Source organism: Mustela putorius, unplaced genomic scaffold (assembly GCF_011764305.1).
Source record: "Mustela putorius furo isolate JIRA1106 unplaced genomic scaffold, ASM1176430v1.1 tig00003923_pilon_pilon_pilon, whole genome shotgun sequence".
Classification (NCBI taxonomy): domain Eukaryota; kingdom Metazoa; phylum Chordata; class Mammalia; order Carnivora; family Mustelidae; genus Mustela; species Mustela putorius.
In genome coordinates, this window is record NW_025422068.1 from 7820332 (window position 1) to 7842532 (window position 22201).

Below are 22201 nucleotides of genomic sequence, written 5' to 3' on the forward strand. Positions count from 1 at the left end.
GCTAGAAGCCAAAACCAACAGAAAAATGAATCTTTGGGGGAAACAATACCTATACAAAGAGAAAGCATTTTCAAAAATTATCATTAACATCCCTGAATAAATAAAACAAGGCATCCAAGAACAAAAGTATGATGTTATTTTTTTCAAAGGGGCACTTGGGATCAAACATGAGATCCTGGAAATTAATATAAATTAAAAAGAAAATAAAGTCCAATAGAAAGTACGGAAGAAGATGAATGGATCAAGAAGATGTGGTATATATACACAATGGAATACTATGCAGCCATCAAAAGAAATGAAATCTTGCCATTTGCGACAACATGGATGGAACTAGAGCGTATCACGCTTAGCGAAATAAGTCAAGCAGAGAAAGACAACTATCATATGATCTCCCTGATATGAGGAAGTGGTGATGCAACATGGGGGCTTAAGTGGGTAGGAGAAGAATAAATGAAACAAGATGGGATTGGGAGGGAGACAAACCATAAGTGACTCTTAATCTCACAAAACAAACTGAGGGTTGCTGGGGGGAGGGGGTTTGGGAGAAGGGGGTGGGATTATGGACATTGGGGAGGGTATGTGCTTTGGTGAGTACTGTGAAGTGTGTAATCCTGGTGATTCACAGACCTGTATCCCTGGGGATAAAAATATATGTTTAAAGAAAATAAAAAATTAAAAAAAAAAAAGAAAAAGAAAGTACGGAAGATAAAAGGGAGGTTATCTTCTATAGAGCAAAAACAGAAATGGAAAAAAGTAAGAAAGAAAATGGGAAAATTAAAGAAGTAATAGAGGAGGACCAATATCCACACAACAAAGCACAGGAACAAAAATCATTAAATAACTCAAGAAAATTTCCAAGAACTGAAGGACATTCATTCCAAGATCAAACAAGTCTATTAAATTCCTAGTTCTCTAAATTAAAAAAGATTCACACCAAGATGTACCCTGTTGCAATTGTAGAATACCAATCCTAAAAGCTTCCAGAAAAAGAAAAAAGCATCAAAAATTGAGAATAGTAACAAACTGCTGGATCCTGGATGCCAGAGTAAAATGAAGGCTTTGATATTCTGAGCAAAAGTGATTTCCAATCTAGAGTTTTATATCCATCCCCCTTATCAAATAAGAAGGGAGAGAAGAACAAACATATCTACAAGCTCTCAAAAAATTCTCTCTCACCTATTACCTTTTCTTTCTTTTTTTTTAATTTATTTTTTATTTTCAGCATAACAGTATTCATTATTTTTGCACCACACCCAGTGCTCCATGCAATCCGTGACCTCTATAATACCCACCACCTGGTACCCTAACCTCCCACCCACCCGTCAATTCAAACCCCTCAGATTGTTTTTCAGAGTCCACAGTCTCTCATGGTTCACCTCCCCTTCCAACTTCCCCCAACTCCCTTCTCCTCTCTAACTCCCCATGTCCTCCATGCTATTTGTTATGCTCCACAAATAAGTGAAACCATATGATAATTGACTCTCTCTGATTGATTTAAAAGCCAGGAAGATGAAATCTGCCAAAACGAAGAATAGGTGAAAAGCGAGGAAGAAACGGGGTTCAAGAAAAAGGGTAGCCAACGTACAAAGAATCCAGAAAAAATTCCCAATGTGATGGGCAAATAGGTTAGAAGTAAAAATTGTTTTTCAAAGTGAAATTGATAGATTGCTCAATATAAATGAATCTAGCAAAAGAATATTTACACAATATGGGGAAAATAAAAAATGTACAGGAAAAGCAAAATGCTAACAAAATACTACACATAGTTCAAGCACAAATGCAGTTTACATAGTCATAAGGATGTTAATGTAGAATGATCAGTGTTGACATAATTTTGAGGGAGATGGAAATTACTCTTCTGGAGGGTGGAGTCATGAAAGGGGTATATATGTGTGAAAGAAAACTAAAATCCCAACTTTCCTAAAAAGCTAATGAAAAACCTAGTGGTAGCAACATAAGCTATAGCATCCCGAAATACAAAAAGCAATTACTAAAAACATTGACTAAAAGATCTTTGAGCGACTGCTGCGAAAAACCAAAATAGGGAAGGGATATTATAGGTTTGCTATTTTTGCAACAATTCTCACACAGAGAGTCTTCTTCATTAAACTGTATACATAATACCTTCAATTTTCAAAATCTAAACTAAAAAAAATCTGGTCATTACGGAGAACATCCTAAGATTTAACAGTTCTATCAATTACTAAATCGTTCCTATCTATTGCCAATTTCAACCTGGATTTTCTTAACCAAGGTCGCATGAGGCTTCACCCCTCATTATGATAGAGTTCCTCCTATTTATGTAACAAATCTATTTTTGTTTGTTAAAATGGCAAGGTTAATATCACTGATGCTATTACTAATTAATTTAGACTCACTGGGAAGTTCCCAAATTCTAAGAATGTATGTCTATCTCTAAACCACCAGAGTACCTCAGAAAATAAAACAAACCCCACTTCCCCTTCTCACTAACTGTTGAGTTTGATAAAAAACCAAATAATATACCCATAAGCTCCTTACCAGTCTCACATGAACACTGGGTTAAATGGGCAGTACAATTGACAGACCACACTGAGATATTCCCAAAAGTTCAGACAGCCTGAATCACCATGTTTCCGCTGGATTTCTGTCTCAACAATAATCTATGCTATAACCAACGAGGCACCAAAATGATTCGGTGTTATCATGAAACAGACATTTTGGATAGAAACCTCCTATAAAATTTGTAGGTCTCCAAATTTTGACACAAGTATAAAGACAGCCCTCTCTAGAAAACTGATCCAACTGGAAAGTAAAATGCGTCATCAGGGTGCCTGGGGTCAGGGGGCTCAGTCGGTTCAGCATCCGACTCCTGACTTCAGCTCAGAGCATGATCTCAGGGTTGGGGGATCAGCCCCCAGTAGGGCTACGTGCTGGGCATGCAGCCTGCTTCCTATTCTCTCTCTCTCCCTCTACTCCTCCCCACCCCCTGTGGTGCTATCCTCCCTCTCTCTCTTAAAAAAAAGGAAAAAAGTACATAATCATCAAGGCATCACTGTAAGCAAAAATGTGCAGTAAAGTTTCGTCAGACTCGTTTTAAAACACCAGAGAATCCAACATTTCCAAGCGTGAGTCACCGAGTGCCTCTGGTCTAAAATGTGTTCTTCCTCCCACTTGCAAATTATGTTCCCAGGAAAAGAAACAAACTTACCTTTCACAGGCTCGGACAGTCCAGGCGGCAATTATCCATAATGAGATACTAAACACCAAGAGTACAGTTCCTGGACAGATAGTCATTAACGTCTTCATAACAAAACGGGTATTGAAGTTTATCTTATTCAGTGCCCCGATGCTTCGAGAGGAGGCATCGGTGAACAGTTTGCTATGTAAGAGCATGACTCTGGCGATCAGATAGAGTCTTAAGAACATCGGGATAGATAAAATAATGTCCACATCGGCGGTGGTTGTGGATGGGGCATAGGAGAAGGCAAGCCGGGCCGTCCATGTGAACGTGTAATTCCCAGGTATGGGATGGATAGCACACACCAGTATTTCCAAGCAGATGAAGAAAATACGCTCATAAGTCATGGCTATTCTCCAGTCATCTGCTCCGTTGTCCACCATGAACAACTGAAAAAATAAAGTAGAAAGTCAGCTTCAGTATGGCACGAATGGTCCACAAGGGTTAGTGCAGAGTCGAAAGACACATTAACACGTGACTTGGAGCGATCGTGGTGAGCTAAGGGGTGTAATGCTTAAATGCTAGCCAGGTACGCTATTTTGAGGAAACGGTCTTGGCGCAAAAGGAGAACTTCACTTTGCAGACATTGAAAATGGGAAACGTTCTCCCTGGGTGCTGGAATTACTCTGGGGCCAATGCTCCTGGAGAATGGGGTAAGTTACATCATTTTATGAGAAGGGGCTTGGGATGATTGGGTAATGCCCCCACCCCCCATCCCCGCACATTTCGAGAGCCACAGTGAGCCTTAGGAACAATCTGTTCTCCACAACAAGCATCTGAACCTAAAACCCTTCCCCCATTCTAACCACGTTCTCAGTGGAATCCATTTGCTCGTACCTCTGAGGTCAGTTACAGACTATAATGCAGCTGTAGCCGAGCCTTCTTACAGGAAATCTCATTGGCTTCAGGGAGAAAAATCAGAAGGGGCCACACACAAAGGTGGCAGAAACATTTCCTCCAGCTTCTCCACCTACAACTCTACCTTCCTCTTTTCTTTTATCCTTCCTCAGCCTTTCCTTTAAGTATGAGTTTGTTTTCTTTACTAAAGATTCTTGTTTCAAAATGTCTGTCATTGCTCACACTGCAATGAAAAAAAGAAAAAGAAAAAGAAAACCAAAGAAAAAGGAGATAGATGTGTAGATGAATAGATAGATGGACAGGCAGGAAATAAAAAGGACAGAAAAAGAAAGTTTCCTGTCTTCCCTTGGTTTCTCAGTAAACAAGTCCACCAGGCTCTGGGCGTCTGTCAACAACCAGAGGTATCTGGAAATGTTCGGTGACATTTCTGACTGTAACAGGGACTTGTGGGGGCTTCCTGGCATTTAGAGCTAGGAAACCAGGGGTGCCAACCATGCTGCAGTTCTGGGAGTCTGCCAAAACGCCCGTGGTGCTCCCCCATGAGGAAAGATGACATATTCCTTGTCTTCTGGTAAGGAGCCAACTTAAGCAGAAAGCGTGCGAGGGGAGCCACCCAAACGAGAACAATGCCTTCTCAGGTAAGTGAATCTTGCACAGGAGGTGGACAGAACAGGTGTGCTCCCTGGTTGGAGCCCATGGACTCTGCTTCTCTCGAGACTCAGGCGAGGGATCTTCCCCACTTGTCTACAAATGGCCATTCCCTCCAGCCTCCCATTATTCCACGGGGCGCAGCTATTTTCCAGGCTGCTATAAAATGTACCACTTCTTTCTGGTACCTCCAGTAGCTGGAGAGCCAGCAGAGTCTCCCCAAAACGTAGCAAATTTTAACAGCTGATGTTCAGTTTGGCAATGTAATGGCTCGAGGTGTGCCTCTGTCATGAGTTTTCGTCTAGGGACCATAAGGTGTTGGACAAATGCTAATTGACAAGAATGATGTTTTCCCAGTTTCTGGTAAAGAAACAGATCGCAAACACAGAGGACGCCAAGTGGGCTAGAGAATATTCTGGTTCGGTCTCACCACTTCCAATATGGCGTTGGCATCATGGATTGCTCTAATATATACAGAAAGACTGTCCTGATACAATGTTACGAGCCTGCTTGACTTTGTATCAGCGGGTGTTTACTGGGTACAACAAAACTCCAAAGGCATGTGATCCTGCAATCTCTTAAGATGTTTACATCCAAAAGAATGCTCCCTCAAAAAAGTGACTCTGAGAGGCTATATACATTCCAAAGATGTTGTCACTGCTCTCTTTAGAAACTGCTGTCAGGGCCTGGCACAAACCATGTAAGAAAAACAGTTCTGTTATTTAAATCCACATTTCCATTTCTACTGAAAATGGTATTACCCGGCTTGATTGTCTACTTTCTTCACCAAACTTGGCTCTGGATGACTTGGCAATCACTCAAATCCACCCCCCAAAACTCCACCCCAAGACTCCAGAGAGCCATACACGGAGCCAGAGAATCAGAGTGTAATTCCAAGACTTTCCACACACTGTTCCGGGCAGCAGGGGCAGAAATGCCACGGAAGTACCTTCCCAGGGAACTGGGGAAGAAATGTCAGGTTAGACAGAGAATTCAGAGATTGCTCCCCAACAGCCTCCTGTCTTTCCAGCGCACCTGCTCCTCTGACCGTCCGTGCTGCTCACGCCCATCACTTCACCTGTGACCTCACCAGCATTCTAAGCAGCCTGCCCCATTTGACCTACAGGTGGGCCTGCCCAGGATCCCTCCAAGCCAGGACCTGATGTCCAGGTGGCTGCAGGTGGACAGGCGGAGACGGGTTGGGAGTGTGTTGGCCTTAGTGCTCAGTGGAAGCCTCCACACCCCAAGGGACCATCCCCCCATCCTCCCTAGTGCCTGCTCTGGACAATCACCTTTCCCCTTGCCACCTTTTGGTATCCCTCTCTCCTAATGTGCTGTCCCCCCAAGACTAGAAATGCCCTCCCTGTTGTACCCTTTGGCCCCAAACTTAACGCATCTCACCCTTTTCTGCTTATTTCCCTTTTCTTGTACCCAACCCATCTAAAGAAATGCTATACCCCAAACCAGTTCTTCCTCACTGAGAACCAGGGTTTCTGGGCTTCCTCTTTCCACAGAGTACAGAGCAAGGGCACATCCCAACTGTTCATTATAAGCAAAGGAAAGCAAACAAATGAGAACATCCCCCTACCCCCCACCGTGGCTCTGCCCTGCGGATAATAATTCATTTATTTTCCCAGTTTGCTTTCATTCCCCCAATGCACCACCCATGTGGCTCTTGCCCTCATCTGCCCACCACCTCTACTCTTATTAAAGTCGCTGAAGACGCCTCAGTTAGGAAATCCAGCCCTGCCCTCTGACTTTTTACCTGATCTCTCTGACATTAATCACTCCTTCCCTCCAAAGGGGGAAAAAAAAAGTCTCTTCTCTAAGCTTGTGTGCCACCACTACAAAGAATCCAGCTCTTTCCTTTAAATATCCACTTTCCTCCTCCCCATCTAAGTGCCGCTACTCTCCTGAGGTCCATCTCTGACTCTTGCCTGTCTCTGTACTTTCTAGGGAGATCTCCTGCCTGCCTTCCATCTCCATGACCAGAGCCTTCCACAGGAAGCTATATCCATCCTCTAACGACCTTTGTAAAATGTGAATGACATCAGCCCATGGTTTTCAGGATTAAAACCATTCAAAGACCCCCATTCTGCCATCTGGCTGTGCCTGTCTCTTGAACCTCAGTGCCTGTTCCCTCTGGTGGCAGGGATTCCAGAACATGCTACCGCCATGGCGCTCCTATGTGTCTGTGGCCCCTGGACTCTGTCCCCTGGCCTAGAAATTCTTCCCACCTAGCAAATTCTTCTTCTTTCAAGACCCAACTCCACAGTCACCTCTTTTCAGGATGTTGTCCATGCTCAAACCGAATCTGCCAACTCGCTCTCCTTTGTTTTGTGATTCCTGCGTCTCTTAATGATGTTTCCTGATACCACGAAGGACGGTGAGGATTTCTTTGGAAGATTATCACCCTACTAATCAGTGAGGCTCCTTGAGGACAGGAACCGTGCTTGTTAAGTGAACTGCCTTGTTACTTCTCATTTAATACTGACTGTCCTAATCACTGCACAGGCGTAAGGTTAATTAAATATGCTCACGGAAGAGGAGAACACTGAAGCATAATGTGAATGAACTAAATCTACGTCATTGCTCAAATGTGTGCAGAACACGTCCTACTAAATGCTAAGTCATGACAGCAACATAATTCTGCAATTCCGCAGGAAGTCAGAGAACATTCTTCTTCAGGAACTTGCCCAGAAAAATCTGTTGTCGCAACATTGCTTTTTTGCCACAAGGGGCTTCATCGACACCTCAGATGAGTTTATTTTGGTTTCATGCTTATCACGGTACATCTTTTGGAGTGAAAACCATTTCCTTGTCCTCTCTGCATAGTCCCCAGCCCTAACCGCTGCTTATTTCTTTTGCTGATACTTTTGTTCACTCAACAGCCAGTGGATGGGAGACTCGGCATTGCACCGGGGACTGCGCTCCATATAGGGCTTCTAGTAGGACTCACAGCAGAGCGAGCGGCAGCTCTGCGGAGCTGACTTCCACTGGGAAAGAAAGGCAAAGTCAAGAAAGCAGACTCGGAGCCATTTGAGAAAGGAATTCTGCCTGTGGACACTGCTCTGAAGGAAACACACAGGAGATGAAAGACGGAAAAATATCCCGACGGTGACGGCAGATGCGGGCCTCAGGGAAGACGTGCGGGGAAGAAGTACCATTTCAGGAGATGGTACCTGGATGAGGGGGAGAGCCAGTCATATAAACAGCCAGGAGAAGAACATTCTAGACTGGGAAAAGAGCATGTGGAAGGGCCGTGGGCTTTCCCCAGCTGAGCGTGCTTAAGGAAACAAAAGGACACCGGGGTGTTGGACACTCAGTGATCCCCAGGCAGAGTAGAAGGAGAGGAATTTGAAGAAGAGACAGATCGGGATCAGACATGCAGGATGCTGTTGGCCATGGAACCGAGGCTGGATTTCACTCCAGGCACAGCGGGCACCGGCTTAAGGGTAGGCAGAAGGGTGGCAGGAGCTGGTTTATAGCTTTAAGGGTTCATCCTCACTGTAAGGGAAACCAGAGGACTCGGGGAGGATACAAGGGAGGACATTCTATCGCCGCTGATTGGTTGTACTTAGTATCCCCATGACCTGGACCGGGAGGTGGGGGTTGCCATAGAAATGGAGACAGTGGGCGTGCTAGAGACAGAGTTTGCAGATCTTGCTAGAACTTGGTGATGGGCTGAATGTGGGAGTGATAAAAGAAAGAAAAGAATCCTAGGTGGCTGAGCTTCTACCCTGAAAAACACAGTGGAGGGCCATGCCATTTCCTGAGGACAGTGGGCTGGTGGGGGGGCGGGGGAGAAGGGGACGAAAGGAAAGAGTGTGTGCTGGCCTCCATCATCACAGTGCAGAGCCCAAGTAGGCAGCAGTTTATGCAAGTCACTGAGAGAAGTCAGGACGACGGGAATGAACGTGGAAGGTAGCACTCGTTAGGTGCTGTTCTCAGATGAGGTAGAAATAAAAAGATGGCACACGTGGCATGAGGAACCCCCAAAGCAGAGGGCAGCTGGAAGGTCAAGCCCAGCTTGAAACACAGGAACACAGGAAAGTGTGCTGGGGTCAAGGTTGAGGGCTGCCAATCAAAACTACAAAATAGTATTTCTATAGAGAAAACGAAACCGTCCAAAACATCACAGTCATTCAATCACTGATTCCATGTTGGGGATTAAAATTCACCAGCAAAAATGTTCCCATTATATTCCATAGGATCCATATATATGATCGGGTGTTTTGTTTTGTTTTGTTTTGTTTTTCAAAGATTTTATTTATTTATTTGACAGAGAGAGAGAGAAAGCACAAGCAGGGGGTAGGGGGAGAGGGAGAAGCAGACTCCCCGCTGAGAAGGGAGCCAGATGCGAGGCTTGATCCCAGGACTCTGGGATCATGACCTATACGATCAGTTTTAAGCTCACTTGCGGGGGAGTCAGAGGAAGCACAATGACAGATACTAAAACATCTTTATATTCATTTTTCAGGTGGATGTTAATAAGAAAGGTTTCCGAGAGCGAGCATGACAGTTCTACGTGCTTGCCTTCAGAGCTGTGCTCAGCGGTCTTCGCCAGAGGTCTAGAGGAGCCTTCAGGCATAAGACAGAATGTGTCCCCAGAAAATACTCCACCATAAGCTTCAGCGTCTCAATGCCACTGCTCTGATATCCAAAACACACTATACTGGAAGCCTAGTCTCCAAGATGAATTGCCAGGGCAGGTCATTAGCAGGAAGAGGGTCTGGAACTCCGTGGGAGAGGCCTGCCCCATGAGCCCGTCACCTGCTGGTGTGAGGACCTCTGCTTAGCCAGCTCTCCAGAAGAAGGAGCTCAGATGCAGCTGCCCCAGCTGCCTTCTCCGTGTGCATTTCCCCCGGAGGGGGGTTACTGTCTGGTCCGAGACTGTATCTGGCATACCCCACATTTCCTTTCTTGTAAAGAACCCAGGGCAGTGCTCAGTACAAAAGTGACACTTAAATAACAGATCCTGAATAAAGTAATTACAGCTGTGGATTTGTTAAGAAAGCCAATATAGGGGAAATGGCCAGGAAAACTTGCAAAAGCAAGGATAATGAGGCAGATGTAGCTCTGATTATTAAATAATATAGTAATAATTAAAACCATGTGATACTGGCATATAAAATGACTGAAGGCCAGAGGAAGAGCATTGTCTAAAATTGATGCAATACAAAAATAAAAATAAAAATAAAAATATAAAATAAAATAAAATTGATGCAATACACTGAACTATTCACAGTACCATAAAGGCAGAGGATTAAATCGGGGGTCGGGGGGCATAGAGTTTATGGAAAACTGGTTTGGGAACAACCACGTAGCCATCTGGAAAGATATAAAGTTGAACCAGTGCCTTATACCGAATATATCAAGAAAAACTGCAGGGACGCCTGGGTGGCTCAGTCAGTTAAACGTCTGCCTTCGGCTCAGGTCATGATCCCATGGTCCTAGGATTGAGTCCCGCATCGGGCTCCTTGCTCAGTGGGGAGCCTGCTTCTCCCTCATTTCTGCCCCTCCCCCTGCTTATACTCTTTTCTCTCTCTTCCTGACAAATAAATAAATAAAATCTTAAAAAAGGAAAACTCCAAGTGGATGAAAGATTCAAATATTAGGAAGATTTAGAAAATGAAACCACTGACGAAATCACTTAAGAACTATTCTGTAAGCTCACCAAAACCAAAACAAAACAAAACAAAAAAAAACTGACAAAAACCCCAGAGCCTTAAAACATGGAGACGCTTAACTGCATCAAACTTGTTTTCTGCACCTGATCAAAGAGAGTAAAAAGACCAACACCATGTGGGAAAAAATGCTCACAAGGGTTCAGACAAAGGACTCATTTCCCTGGTATGTGTAAGTTTCTACAAGTCCTTAAGAGACAAGCAATCCACCAGGAAAAAAAAAAAGAAAAGATAAAAGCCATAAACAACAGGTCGTGGAAAAGGAACTAAAAATGTCCTAAACGTTTTTCTTTTTTTTTTTTTTAAGATGCTCAACCTTAATTCTAGGAAGAAAATGAGATGCCACTTTTTGACCTGTCATGTTGCAAAAAGATGAAAAGATGGACCAGCTTTGTCACCCAGTATGCTAATCCAGGTGTGTGAACGCCAATATGTTCATACATTGTAGGTGGACATGTGCACTGCTATGATCCCTGAGGGAGCCAGGTTACCAGGTCAGAAATGTACATACTCTTTAGGGGCACCTGGGTAGTTCAGTGGGTTAAGGCCTCTGCCTTCGGCTGAGGTCATGATCCCAGGGTCCTGGGACTGAGCCCTACATCAGGCTCTCTCCTCTGCAGGGAACCTGCTTCCTCCTCTCTCTCTCTCTCTCTCTCTCTCTGCCTGCCTCTATGCCTACTTGTGATCTCTGTCAAATAAATAAATAAATAAAATCTTAAAAAAAAAAAAGAAATGTACATACTCTTTGACCTACTAATTCTACTTCAAGTGAAGCTTGTCCAATTGCTATATTTGCATGTGTGATTGTGAACATATAGGATTTGTTACAACTTCGCTTCCTGTATCTTAATGAAACATTAGATACAATCTATCCTCTAATAAGAGAAGGAGTTCCACCCATTTCCAACCAAATGGAAGAGTATGATATTAAAACACGATGAGGAAAACTGTTATATACTATTGAAGAAAGTGATCTAGGAAGTAACCCAGTTTCACATCTGACATGACGCTATGCTAGAACTTGCATAGTACTGCAGGGGGGCATATATTTCTACGTGCATAAAACACTTCTGAAAGAATATTCTAGAAAGGATAAGTGTGGCTCAAGGCAATTGAGCTGAGTTGCTGGGGATCCGAAATGGAAGGGAGACCTGTAATTCCACAATCTTAAATACTTTTCTATTTCAGAGCCTTGTGAATAAATAAACATGTTAATTAATAAAAATAAGGGATCATGAATGGTACATGATGAATCAGGTCATGAGACATTCGCAAGCACCCTGATCAACAGTCTCCACGTGGAAAACTGCATGACTAGAAAGTCCTAGCTGACAGTCACAACCTACAGAACCGAACACACCAAATCCGACTTATATCTAAAATATCCTGCTTGCTAAGTAGAACCTTGAACCGTGACATTACGTAACTGTTTCCAGCAGCATGAACAAAAATAAATAAGCTTTCTTGGTTAACCTTTAAACCAAATACTCAATAAAACCAAGCTCTTTTTTTTTCCTGTTCAGTTATTGAGTGCTTCTATTTGTCAGATTCTGTGGCTACAAAGATTCAAAAGCCTCTCGGTGTTGGATGAGGAAGAGAAATACAAGTGAATGTGTAGAGTGCCTGTAGAAACAGTCTCAGCGGACAAGGGGTTGGGGGAGGAGGCTACCTGATGGAAACAGACATGGACGTCGTGCCTGCCCATCCCTTCCTCCTTTGTCGCCTGGATCCTTCATAAAACTCGGGACTGTGACTTTCCAAGTTCAGTTCTAGGATACCTGCCAGATAATGGTCCCAAAGTAATTGCAGGGAACTGTGTTCATTCAAAAAAGAGGCCCCTTCCGGAGAAACCAGCTTTTGTAAACTGTGAGCGAAGAAGCGAATTATGAGGTTCCTCATCAAACTGTGGCCAAGACGCACTCAGTGCAGAGATGAGACCACAACTGCCCATCCCAAACTAGGTCAAAGGACAAACAGGGGAAGAGAGACGTCTTTTCAATGGCCTCGCTGAAATGTCCTACCAGACCCTCCACCCAGAACTGGAGAGGAGGCGGAAACAGGAAAGCTCGGTTCAGAATTCATGTTCGAGGTCCAGTCCTGAGCAAAACCAGGAAGAAACACACAGCACACTGTCTGTCATTCCCTTGCCCCAAGCCCGCTGCTTTTCCTGGCTCTTGGAGTCTTCTGTGCACACATGCTGTCCGGAGAGATTTCTGTCTCTAAGGAGGAGGACTTCAGAGCCAATGCAGTAAATTCATATTCACCGAAAGGCCTCCTCCCTGTGTGAAGAGTGTAGATGAACAAACTTGCCCCAAAGGCTTGGGGCCCGGATAGTCTAAATTGTTACATAACCTTGGGACGTCATTGAAACTTCACGGACCTAGTTTCCACCATCTATCACATGGAGACATTGTTCTTTGCTGTCTCTGAAACTACTTGTGATGAAGACACCTTGTATGTTGGGGACAACCTGTCAACAGGCCAACCCAGTGCCATTCCTGTCCCTCTCCTCCCTTGCCTGTCTCCATGACAGAGATACCCACGTTCCCAGACTCCTTTGTAGTCACATGATGCAGCTCTGACTTTGCTTTCTGGATAGAATTAACCTCTGGTTCCCAATGCCTTCTTCCTTCCCTTCCTCTAGACCCAGAGAAGAGGGGATGTCCTGGGTCTGTAGCAGATGTCTTGCGACCATAAGGAAAAGGCCAAATGCATCACAGTAACAGCAGCCCCGACAACTTAAGCCACTGAGGCAGCCTAGTTGTGTCAGCTGCTGTTAGCTGGGGGTCTTCTCCCATCTGAGCAGCCAAAAGTAGGCCTACATTTAACTTAATACACATTAAGGGGGCGTGTGAGGGTCCATGAGAGATAAAAGATACTCACTCACTGAAACACTTCATGGGGAGAGCAGCTAAACAATTCAGAAGGGTTGGTTCTCAAGATGAGGCAAGAGCCACTCTGCTGACCTGAATAAAAGCGACCCCATGATTGAGTAATAGTATTCCACGAGCCTTCAAGGGGTGCCAGGTGGACGGGGGGGGGGGGGTACCTGAGTTAAATGTTAACTTGTGATATAAAAATGGGAAAATGTATCATGGCAGATGAGGAAGGGAATCTGGTAAGGAAGGACGGTAAAGCAAAGCCAGTGTTGAAAGGAGTTCTAGAAACTTCCACTGTACCTATTTTGGAAAGAATTCTTATCATTTGTTCAAATTAAGAGTTTCTGAAGTCCTTCTCTTCTGACTTACACAAGAGCTGTGCTACAGACCAAAATCCCAGAACTGTCTGCTGAGGTGCAGTCATAGGTAAGTTTATCATATTATCTATGCCCAGCTGCTCTTAACACTTATTTAAAATCTTAACTCCCCCCTGCCCACTTTCATGTGGCTTCTCTCAACTGTGTCTAAACCCATATAGCCCCACTTGGGCATTTTACACATGTTGAGCGACTACAAGGGAGTGTTTTCTCATATGGTTTGGGAGTTGATTCTAGAAATCACTTCTGAACTTCTCCAGAAAGCAAGCATGTTTTCTCCTCTTGAGTTCTCCCAACAGTGAGGTCAGAGAAAACACTAGGATGAATGGCTGTGGGGCCCCTGCTCTAGGGTCCATGTTCTGAAGATCTAAGTTCCTCGTAAGTTTCCACCCCTGACCAGCTCTGTGATCTCAAGACGGTGACTTAAACTTTCTAAGCCTCCATTTTAACATTCAAGGAGGGCTTAACAAGACCATCTCTCTCATGGAGTGGGACAGTGCTCCACTAAAGCTAGTTTCCTTCATAATGATTAATTTTGGTACTGGGTCCACAGCTGGCCTCCAAGGAATAAATGTACTCTTAATGAACTAAAGATGGAGTAAGAAGAAATGGACAGACAGACTGACTGTAGCTACTGGAAGGGATAAACATCCAGATAGGAGGAAATGAGGAGGAATAAAATTCCTCCATAGTCACTTTTTTATGAATTTTTCATCAATAAACCTTGGGTTAACCATCTACACATTTTGAGAGGGATCCTCAGATCACTTGGGGGGCTGGTAGGGGATAATTCCTAAGTAAAGTAAAACAAACATAGCAAGTCCTAAAGCCATGAAATAACTTAATATGGACCAACTCCACTGAATTGAAAAATTTAATCTGAAATGGTAAAAACCGCATATTTTCACTTGAAGCATTATAGTAATTATTGCTACATGGCTGAAATGTGTTATCATCTCCTTAGTTATTTTAAGCACTTAAAAAGCTAGCTAAAAGCCCACTGCATTTATTATCTCATTTGCCCTTATAACAGTCCAATTAAAGGACAATTGAAAGAACTTGGTCACGGTCACATCACAAATTACCAGGAAAACAAAAAAAAAACACACAACCAAAAACCTGCAGCTCAAGTTCACGTCTTCCAGCATTCACATCCTTGGATGGGGGCATTGGGCTGAACTGAAAGGTTGGATGCAAATCCAATATTTATAAAGCAAATAAACACTTCCCCACTAATTTACATTATGATTTCTAAAATGTCACATCTTCACTCCCTGGTGATCCTGGGTGACAGTTGCCGCTCAGACTTCCCACTTCTCCAGCAGAAACAAACACTTGAATAAAACCACATGTTCCACTCAATGCCCTGTGGTCACAGAAATGGACTGTTCCCGAGTTCAGGCTTTCTCCAACTTGGATACATTTCACTCTGGATGCTTTCTTCTAACTTCAGTTGCACAGACCCTACAACTGTACACGGTACTTGAGATGAAATCTGAGAGCTGTTTTAAAGTGAGTTTAACTCGCCATATTGTTTCTAGGGCCAGGTATTGCCCTGACCTGTTAACATGTCTTTGTTCACTTAAAACACAAAACCCCTCAAGGAAGTAGCTACCGCGATCATCATCTCCATTTTAGGGATGAAGAAATGGAGGCTTAGGGGTTAGACGATGAGCCAGGGTTGTATGGTAGGAAATTATGGGGCTGGAATATGAACCCAAAGCAAGCCAGCTTCAGAACGTGCGTCTAGAGTAAGTGGACTGTTTCATGTCCCTTAGCCAGTCAAAAAATAATTTTAGAAGGTTCCTATGTGGCTCAGTTGGCTAAACCTCTGACTCTTGGTTTTCAGCTCAGGTCATGATCTCAAGGTCATGGGATTGAGCCCCACATACTTCTCTGTGCAGTCTGCTGTCGGGGAGATTGCTTGAGATTCTCTCTCTCTGTCCCTCCCCCTACTCATACGTGTGTGTGTGTGTGTGTGTGTGTGTGTGTGCACCTGCACATGTGCTCTCTCTCTGAAAATAAATAAGTAAATCTTTTTAAAAAATAAAACAGTTTTAGGAAGACAACACAGCAACAGCATCAGATGAACCCATATGTTATTAACAAATCTGATTATGTAGGGTCCTAGCATGCAGCCAAGGAGAAACAATATATCAATGGGGAAGGAAACAGCAGATTGAAGAAAGAGAATTATTACATTTAGTATATCATATGTAGCTGGAAACAGCAACTGAAAGGAAAGGCACACAACACAGTAAAGAGCAGATACAAGGTCTCAAAGACCAAACAACTGGGACACTTGGGTGGCTCAGTTGGTCAAGCAACAGCTTTTGGCTCAGGCTATGATCCTTGGGGAAGGGATCCTGCTTCTCCCACTGACCCTCCCACCTCTCATGCTCTCTCTCTCTCAAATAAATAAATAAATCTTTTAAAAAAAAAAAAAAGATCAAACAGTCTCATACACCTCAATCACCGAAAGGACATCACTGCATTATAATACAATCCAGTATCTCCTGTTCCAAAAAGTGATGCTGACTTTAACAGAGCCTCTGTGAAATTTAATAGGTCCTCTTCTCGAAGGCAAGAGTACATAAAATCATTACACCTATGTCTATATTTGAGAAATGTTTCTACCTTGACTGCTAAAATAAAAATTGATGTGAAATAATTGATTAAAATCTCCTTCAAAGTTCTAAAAAGAAATGAGTCAGCCTAGAAGTCTTATACATAGGGAAGCTACATTTCAGGGAGAAGAAAAAGGTGAAAGGCATTTTCAGACAGAAAACTGAAGTGCAAAAGTAGCTGCTCCAGGATGTCCTACGAAGAAGATGGGACCCAGAAGGAAAGAGCTTGAGGAGCCAAGAAACAGGTCAGCATGCTCGTAAGGGGGAATAAAAACTCACTGTAAATAAATACTGTCATTAACATAATCAGAATAACTAATTGAAACGAGGCTGTACAAGCAAGATATAAATAAAATCTTGGCCATCCATAATGTCGATGGAGAGAGGAAGGGGGATTCAGAATGAAGGTTTCTAAGGGTCGTTACAGCACGTGGGAAGAAGAGGAATTCTCACTAACTTCAGAATCACTAAATATACATATTTGCTAAAAATGATAGAGTAACCACCAAAAGAGTAGAAACAAATTGTGTAACATCTAAGCTGTTAGAGGGGGGGAAAAAAAAAGAATTTTAAAAAATCCTCACATCACCCAACATAAAGAAAGGAAAAAGATAGAAGCAGTGGGGAAACATTTTGAAGTCAAAATAAATGTCAGAAATAAGCATCAAAATAACTGTGGCTATAATAGCCTATACATCCCAAGTATAATGCTGAGTGGGGAAAAAAACAAGTTGTAATTTAACAGGTACGACATAGCACTGACTCGAAATGCACAGAATTACACATATTGTAGGTGGGTTAGAAAGACATTAACATTTAGTGGACATAGGAAACCATGGGCTGGAAGGCTACACACGCCATCGTGAATGGCAGGTGCCTCTACGGGCAGGGGGAGAAAAATGTGACTTGGAAGAAAACGAAGAACAGTTCATCTTTGGCTGTGATGTTCTTTTTCACCTACGAGAAATAAGATCTGGAGGGAAAATGAAACAAAAAAGCCTACAGCTGACAGGCAAAGAGAGAGGGAGCCTCTGGGAAGGAACACTTCTGAAATGTCAGGGAAGCTCATCTGAGTCTCCCTCCCAGCGTGGGGGCTCTGGGTCCTTTCTTCTTTCCTTTCTTGGGGATGACAAAAGGCTCCGATGGAGCTGAAACCAGGGAAGATGATGTGAAGGAGGAAACTCTCCAGAATGATTCTTCAAGCTCAAGGGCACAGAGAGCCTTGGCAACTGGGAAAACATCCCAGAAGTCCAGGATACAAGAGCCCAAAGTCTATATACAAATCATTGGGAACAATATTTTTTGTGCCTTTTATTTTGCAATTTTTCAGGGCGCCTGGGTGACTTAGTTGGTGAGGGGTCTGCCTTCGGCTCAGGTCATGATCCTGGGGTCCTGAGATCCAGTCCCCATGTCCCGTTCCCTGTTCCCTGCTCAGTGGGGAGCTTGTTTCTCCCTCTCCCTCTGCCCTGCCCCCTTGCTTGTGTGCAAGCTCTCTCTCTCCCCCTCTCCCTGCTCTCTCAAATAAATAAATAAAATCTTTAAAAAAAAAAAAAGAGAGAATTTTCCCAGCTAAGCCCTCAAAGTTCGTTCCAGTGGGGCGTTATGAAACACGTTAAACCCAGCCTCATGACAGCCAAGGTTAAGCAAAGTGTACTATGCTGTCGCTTAGTGCTTAATTCCCCAAACTTCCTTTTTTTTTTATTTAATTATTGTGTTATGTTAGTCACCATACCAAACTTCCTTTTTTAAAACATTCTACTTTACTCTTCTGTAGCTGTCACACAGTGCTATATTAATAGTTACTTTCCCGATTTCAAAAACAACAGGACAAAATAAACATGAAGTGGCAAGTCTGTTACAACTAGCCATGCCTGTAATTTAACTGTAATTAAGTCCAACTCATGATTCCCAGCTCGGAACACCTACACAGTCAGACCCATCAGTCAGGGCTGGTAGTGGTGATTTTTAAGAAAGCTTATCAATTTGTATTCTTTGAATTTAAATCAGTCAAATAGTCCTTCCTACTGTTTCATTAAAGAAGAAATGATCAGGGAACAGTGAAGTTTGGTTTCCTCCGGCATGCATGGGAGGTCGACTTATCTCCCTTAACACGATGGGAAGTGACACACATCCCGTCATGATTTTATTCATCTGGGCTGACATAAAACTACCCCATCCTAAAGGTAGGATGTAGAAAGGAAGCCAGGTAGAAAATAAAACTCCATATATTCCTTCTCAAGGAAGCTTCTCTATCAAAAAGAAGAATCACCAAATTTGCTGATAAATCAGTGGTGGTAAATAGCAGAATTGGGGTGCCTGGGTGGTTCAGTCGGTTAAGCGTCTGCCTTCAGCTCAGATCATGATCCCAACGGTCCTGGGATTGAGCCCTGAGTCGGGCTCCCTGCTCAGTGGAAAGTCTGCTTCTCCCTCTGCTTCTGCCCCCCTACTCATTCTCTCTGTAATAAACAAATAAAATCTTTAAAAAGAAAAAGGACAAATTTTTTTGAAAAAGGAATGAAAAGAAATCTCACTCAATCTTTCAGATGGTGGGAATTTTAAAGATCCCTCTTTCTTTTGAACACCTTGAATTCAAAATTAAGGCTATAGTCAAAATGTGATGCTGAGGATACGTGGCTGTTAAATTGGCAGAAAATAGATAAAAATCCACGGAAAAATAAAGAAAACCAGCTTATTGTACATTCCCGCATTCTAAAATTTGGAGCGGCAACAGAAAGACTGCTTAGCTGGTCATAAATATGATTTCAGATTTTACAAGACAAACATTTTGAGCCTGTACCAACTGTCAGACCATAGCAGAGACACAAAAATCAATGAACTTGTCTATGACATCCAGGAGCTCACAACACAGGAGAGCAAATATCTATAAACCCACCATTTAAGTTCTGCTGAAAAGATTCCACCAACCTCAAGCAACTGTGCTCCTGGGCCAGTCACTTCTGCCTACTTCACTTTTCTAAGCCACTAAATTATCCTATGATTACAAGATAATCCAAGTATGGCCCTTAGCACAGTCCTGGGCACACAGAAAGGGCTTAACGACTATTACGTGGGGCATCCTCACCGTGATTTATAATGGTAGGAGATCAGTCCTGGTATATTACAAGATGCTAACAAAAGAGAAGGACAACTAGGTCAGGAAAAGCTTGCCAGAGAGGGAAACCTGAACTGGGTCCAGAGGCAGATGGATGAAAGTAGTATATTCCAGAAAAAGGTACAGCATAAACAGAGGCACAGAAAACTGAGAAAATGGCCAGACTCTCCCAGTAGTTAGGGTGGTTCCAATGAGGCTGTGTGTGTGTGTGTGTACAGGCTAGGAGGAGTTGCCCTTAAAAATAATGAGGCTGAAGGGGGAAAAGATCAGATCACAAAGAACCTCCCAGGCCCCAAGAAGCCGCTTGGCTCTTCTTCCCTAGGACTCACTATACGCACTGAAGGGGATCCTCCTGATGGGCATCAATGGGCATCAGTTACATAAATCAAGATAAATACATATTTGTAAGTTTCAAATATGAAACAGTATGTGAAAAAAAATCAAGGTAAGCCTCTGATGTCTGTTTCATGTTGTAAAGGAGGGGAGAAAGGGAGAGAGAAAGAGAAAGGGGAGGGCAGAAAGGAAAGGGAAACATAGGAGAGGAAGGACAAAGGCACACACAGGCACACGGACAGCAGGCAGGAGAGACAGAAGACCAAGGGTTTGGCAGCGTCTAACACCTTCAGACTGCAGATTTTTAACAGGAGCAAAGCGTCAACTTATCTGCAGACCTTTAATGTTAAAACATAAGCATTCTGCCATACCAAATTCATTCTCCATTTATCGAAATAAACTCCTGAGGGGTGCCTCGGGGGCTCAGATGCTCCATTAAGCATCTGCCTTTGGCTCGGGTCATGATCCCAGGGTCCTGGGACTGAATCCCATACTGGGCTCTGTTGGGCAGGGAGCCTGCTTCTCCCTCTGACCCTCCCCATCCCACCCATGCGTGTGCTCTCTCTCTCAAATAAATAAATAAAATATTAATTAATTAATTCCTAAAAAAAGAACAACACACTTAAGAGAGTTTCCTTAACGATTATCTTTGAAATGGAGTCACTTCTTTATCCAAAGCTTCAGAATTTATTTGCACGGAGAAGGAAACATACACGATGGAGAAGGGATGCCAAGTGCATGTCACCCAGGCCGCCACTCCCTTCCTCACCTCACGGCAGATACGAGTAATCCATCAAGGTCGTGGCCACCCGTTCTCCATTCCTTGCCATTCCTTGCCATCTCCATTCCTTGCCATCAACGGATAGAAGCTGATGTGGGAGAGGAAACCTATTTGCCACATCCAGCTAGAATAATCCTTGTCTCCTTCCCAAGAACCATTCCCTGGACTATGGCGCCATGTTATTTGGTTGAAATGTGTGTGGCTCCATCCAGGAAAGATGTGAAGAAGTTCTCCGACCTGAATTCGGGGGCTAAGATGGGTTCCCAAAGCGGAGCACAAGCTCGGATACCATCCGGGTCTTATTACAGTCCTCAGCGATTCTCTACCTCACCTTCATGGATAATTGAGTATTGGCTTCCATCCCATCTCTGTGGGTCCTTCTGAACACCCAGTTAGAGACAGATGAAAAGGACTCAATAAGACATATTTTATAGGATGATTAGTTCTATCCCTGTCTCCTTGAGTCAACTCTGGTGAAAGGAAGGTGACATAATGCAAAATTTAGAAGAAATGACCTCCTTCCTCTCTATTAAAATAAACCAAATGTTTGAACTTCTTAAGTTTTCAAGCAGTCACTTGATGTTACAGTTGTTAAAAACAGACATGGAAAATGGTACTTCACTCGTATATTCCAGATGGAATCATATGAAACCTTTATGAGCCGTCGAGGCTGCATTGCAAAAGAAAAGAAAATCTGAAGTTACAGGTCTGAATTTAAGTCCCTAGTTTTGCTACTCACTAGCTGAACAAGAATTACAATCTAAAAAAAAAAGGAATTACAATCTAGATTAAATGAGACAATATGTATAAATACACTTAGCACTCTGCCTATTGGGGGAGGAGGATGTACAGGACACCTATTTTCTTATTTAGATACATATTAGTTATTCTACCTTTCCAAAGAATAGCCATAAAGCATGTAGCTAACAAACCCTGCCAACTCATTCATGTTGTTCACCAATTAGTCATGTCATGTCGGTGGTCTTCTGTTCCCACTGGACAGCATTCAGGATGTTTATTAAGTCTTCTTTTACCTTCCCTCTGCCTCACCCCCCCCCCCTTCTAAGACCCTATGTGTCCTCAGGCAGCCAATCTTCAGCATATTTCCTACGGAATATCACTTCCCCTCATCGTTAGCTTTATCGTCACATCTCATGTTTTGAGATAATCCCCCAGTACTACCGGAGACAATTACCAAATCCAGGGTCAACACATACAGACTTCACTATAGCCTCAGGCTCCAGTTCAGGAATAGGAGACTTTACTAAGAAAACGTATCCAAAACCTTCCCGTAACTGCACAAATTCCAAAGAAACAGCTCTTCCACTGGATGTCCCAGACGGGCTACTGTGGCTTAACACCCAGGAAAATGGGAAAACACTTTTCCAAGCTATTCGTCTGTTCCTGTTAACCTCAGCTGCTAGACTCAAGAAGGCTCACACACTCACAAAATGTCCACTAAATCCGTGTTCGAGCCTGGGACGCGACGATAAACACAAACAGCCCAGGTGGGAGTTCTGAACGTGAGCAGCTCCAATCACACAAGTTGAACAGAAGCAAGGGCTAATCCTGGGAGTGGCCGATTTCCAGAGATGGACATACGACTGGCGTTTTGAGAGCAGGTGAGTCTAACCATTTGCCTTAGGACAGAAAGCCACAGAAATGGACGAGGGAATAAA

The 22201-nt window shown here is 43.4% G+C and overlaps 1 protein-coding gene across 2 annotated transcripts in view; it reads right to left on the bottom strand.

The window, feature by feature from the left end:
• The window catches only part of KCNN2 (potassium calcium-activated channel subfamily N member 2), a 149555-nt gene that overhangs the window by 102441 nt on the left and 24913 nt on the right, over nt 1–22201 (bottom strand). For both annotated transcript variants that reach the window (XM_004759056.3, XM_045069313.1), the window contains exon 4: nt 3191–3609. In XM_004759056.3, coding sequence (XP_004759113.1) covers nt 3191–3609 — 419 coding nt within the window. The remainder of the gene's footprint in view (nt 1–3190; nt 3610–22201) is intronic.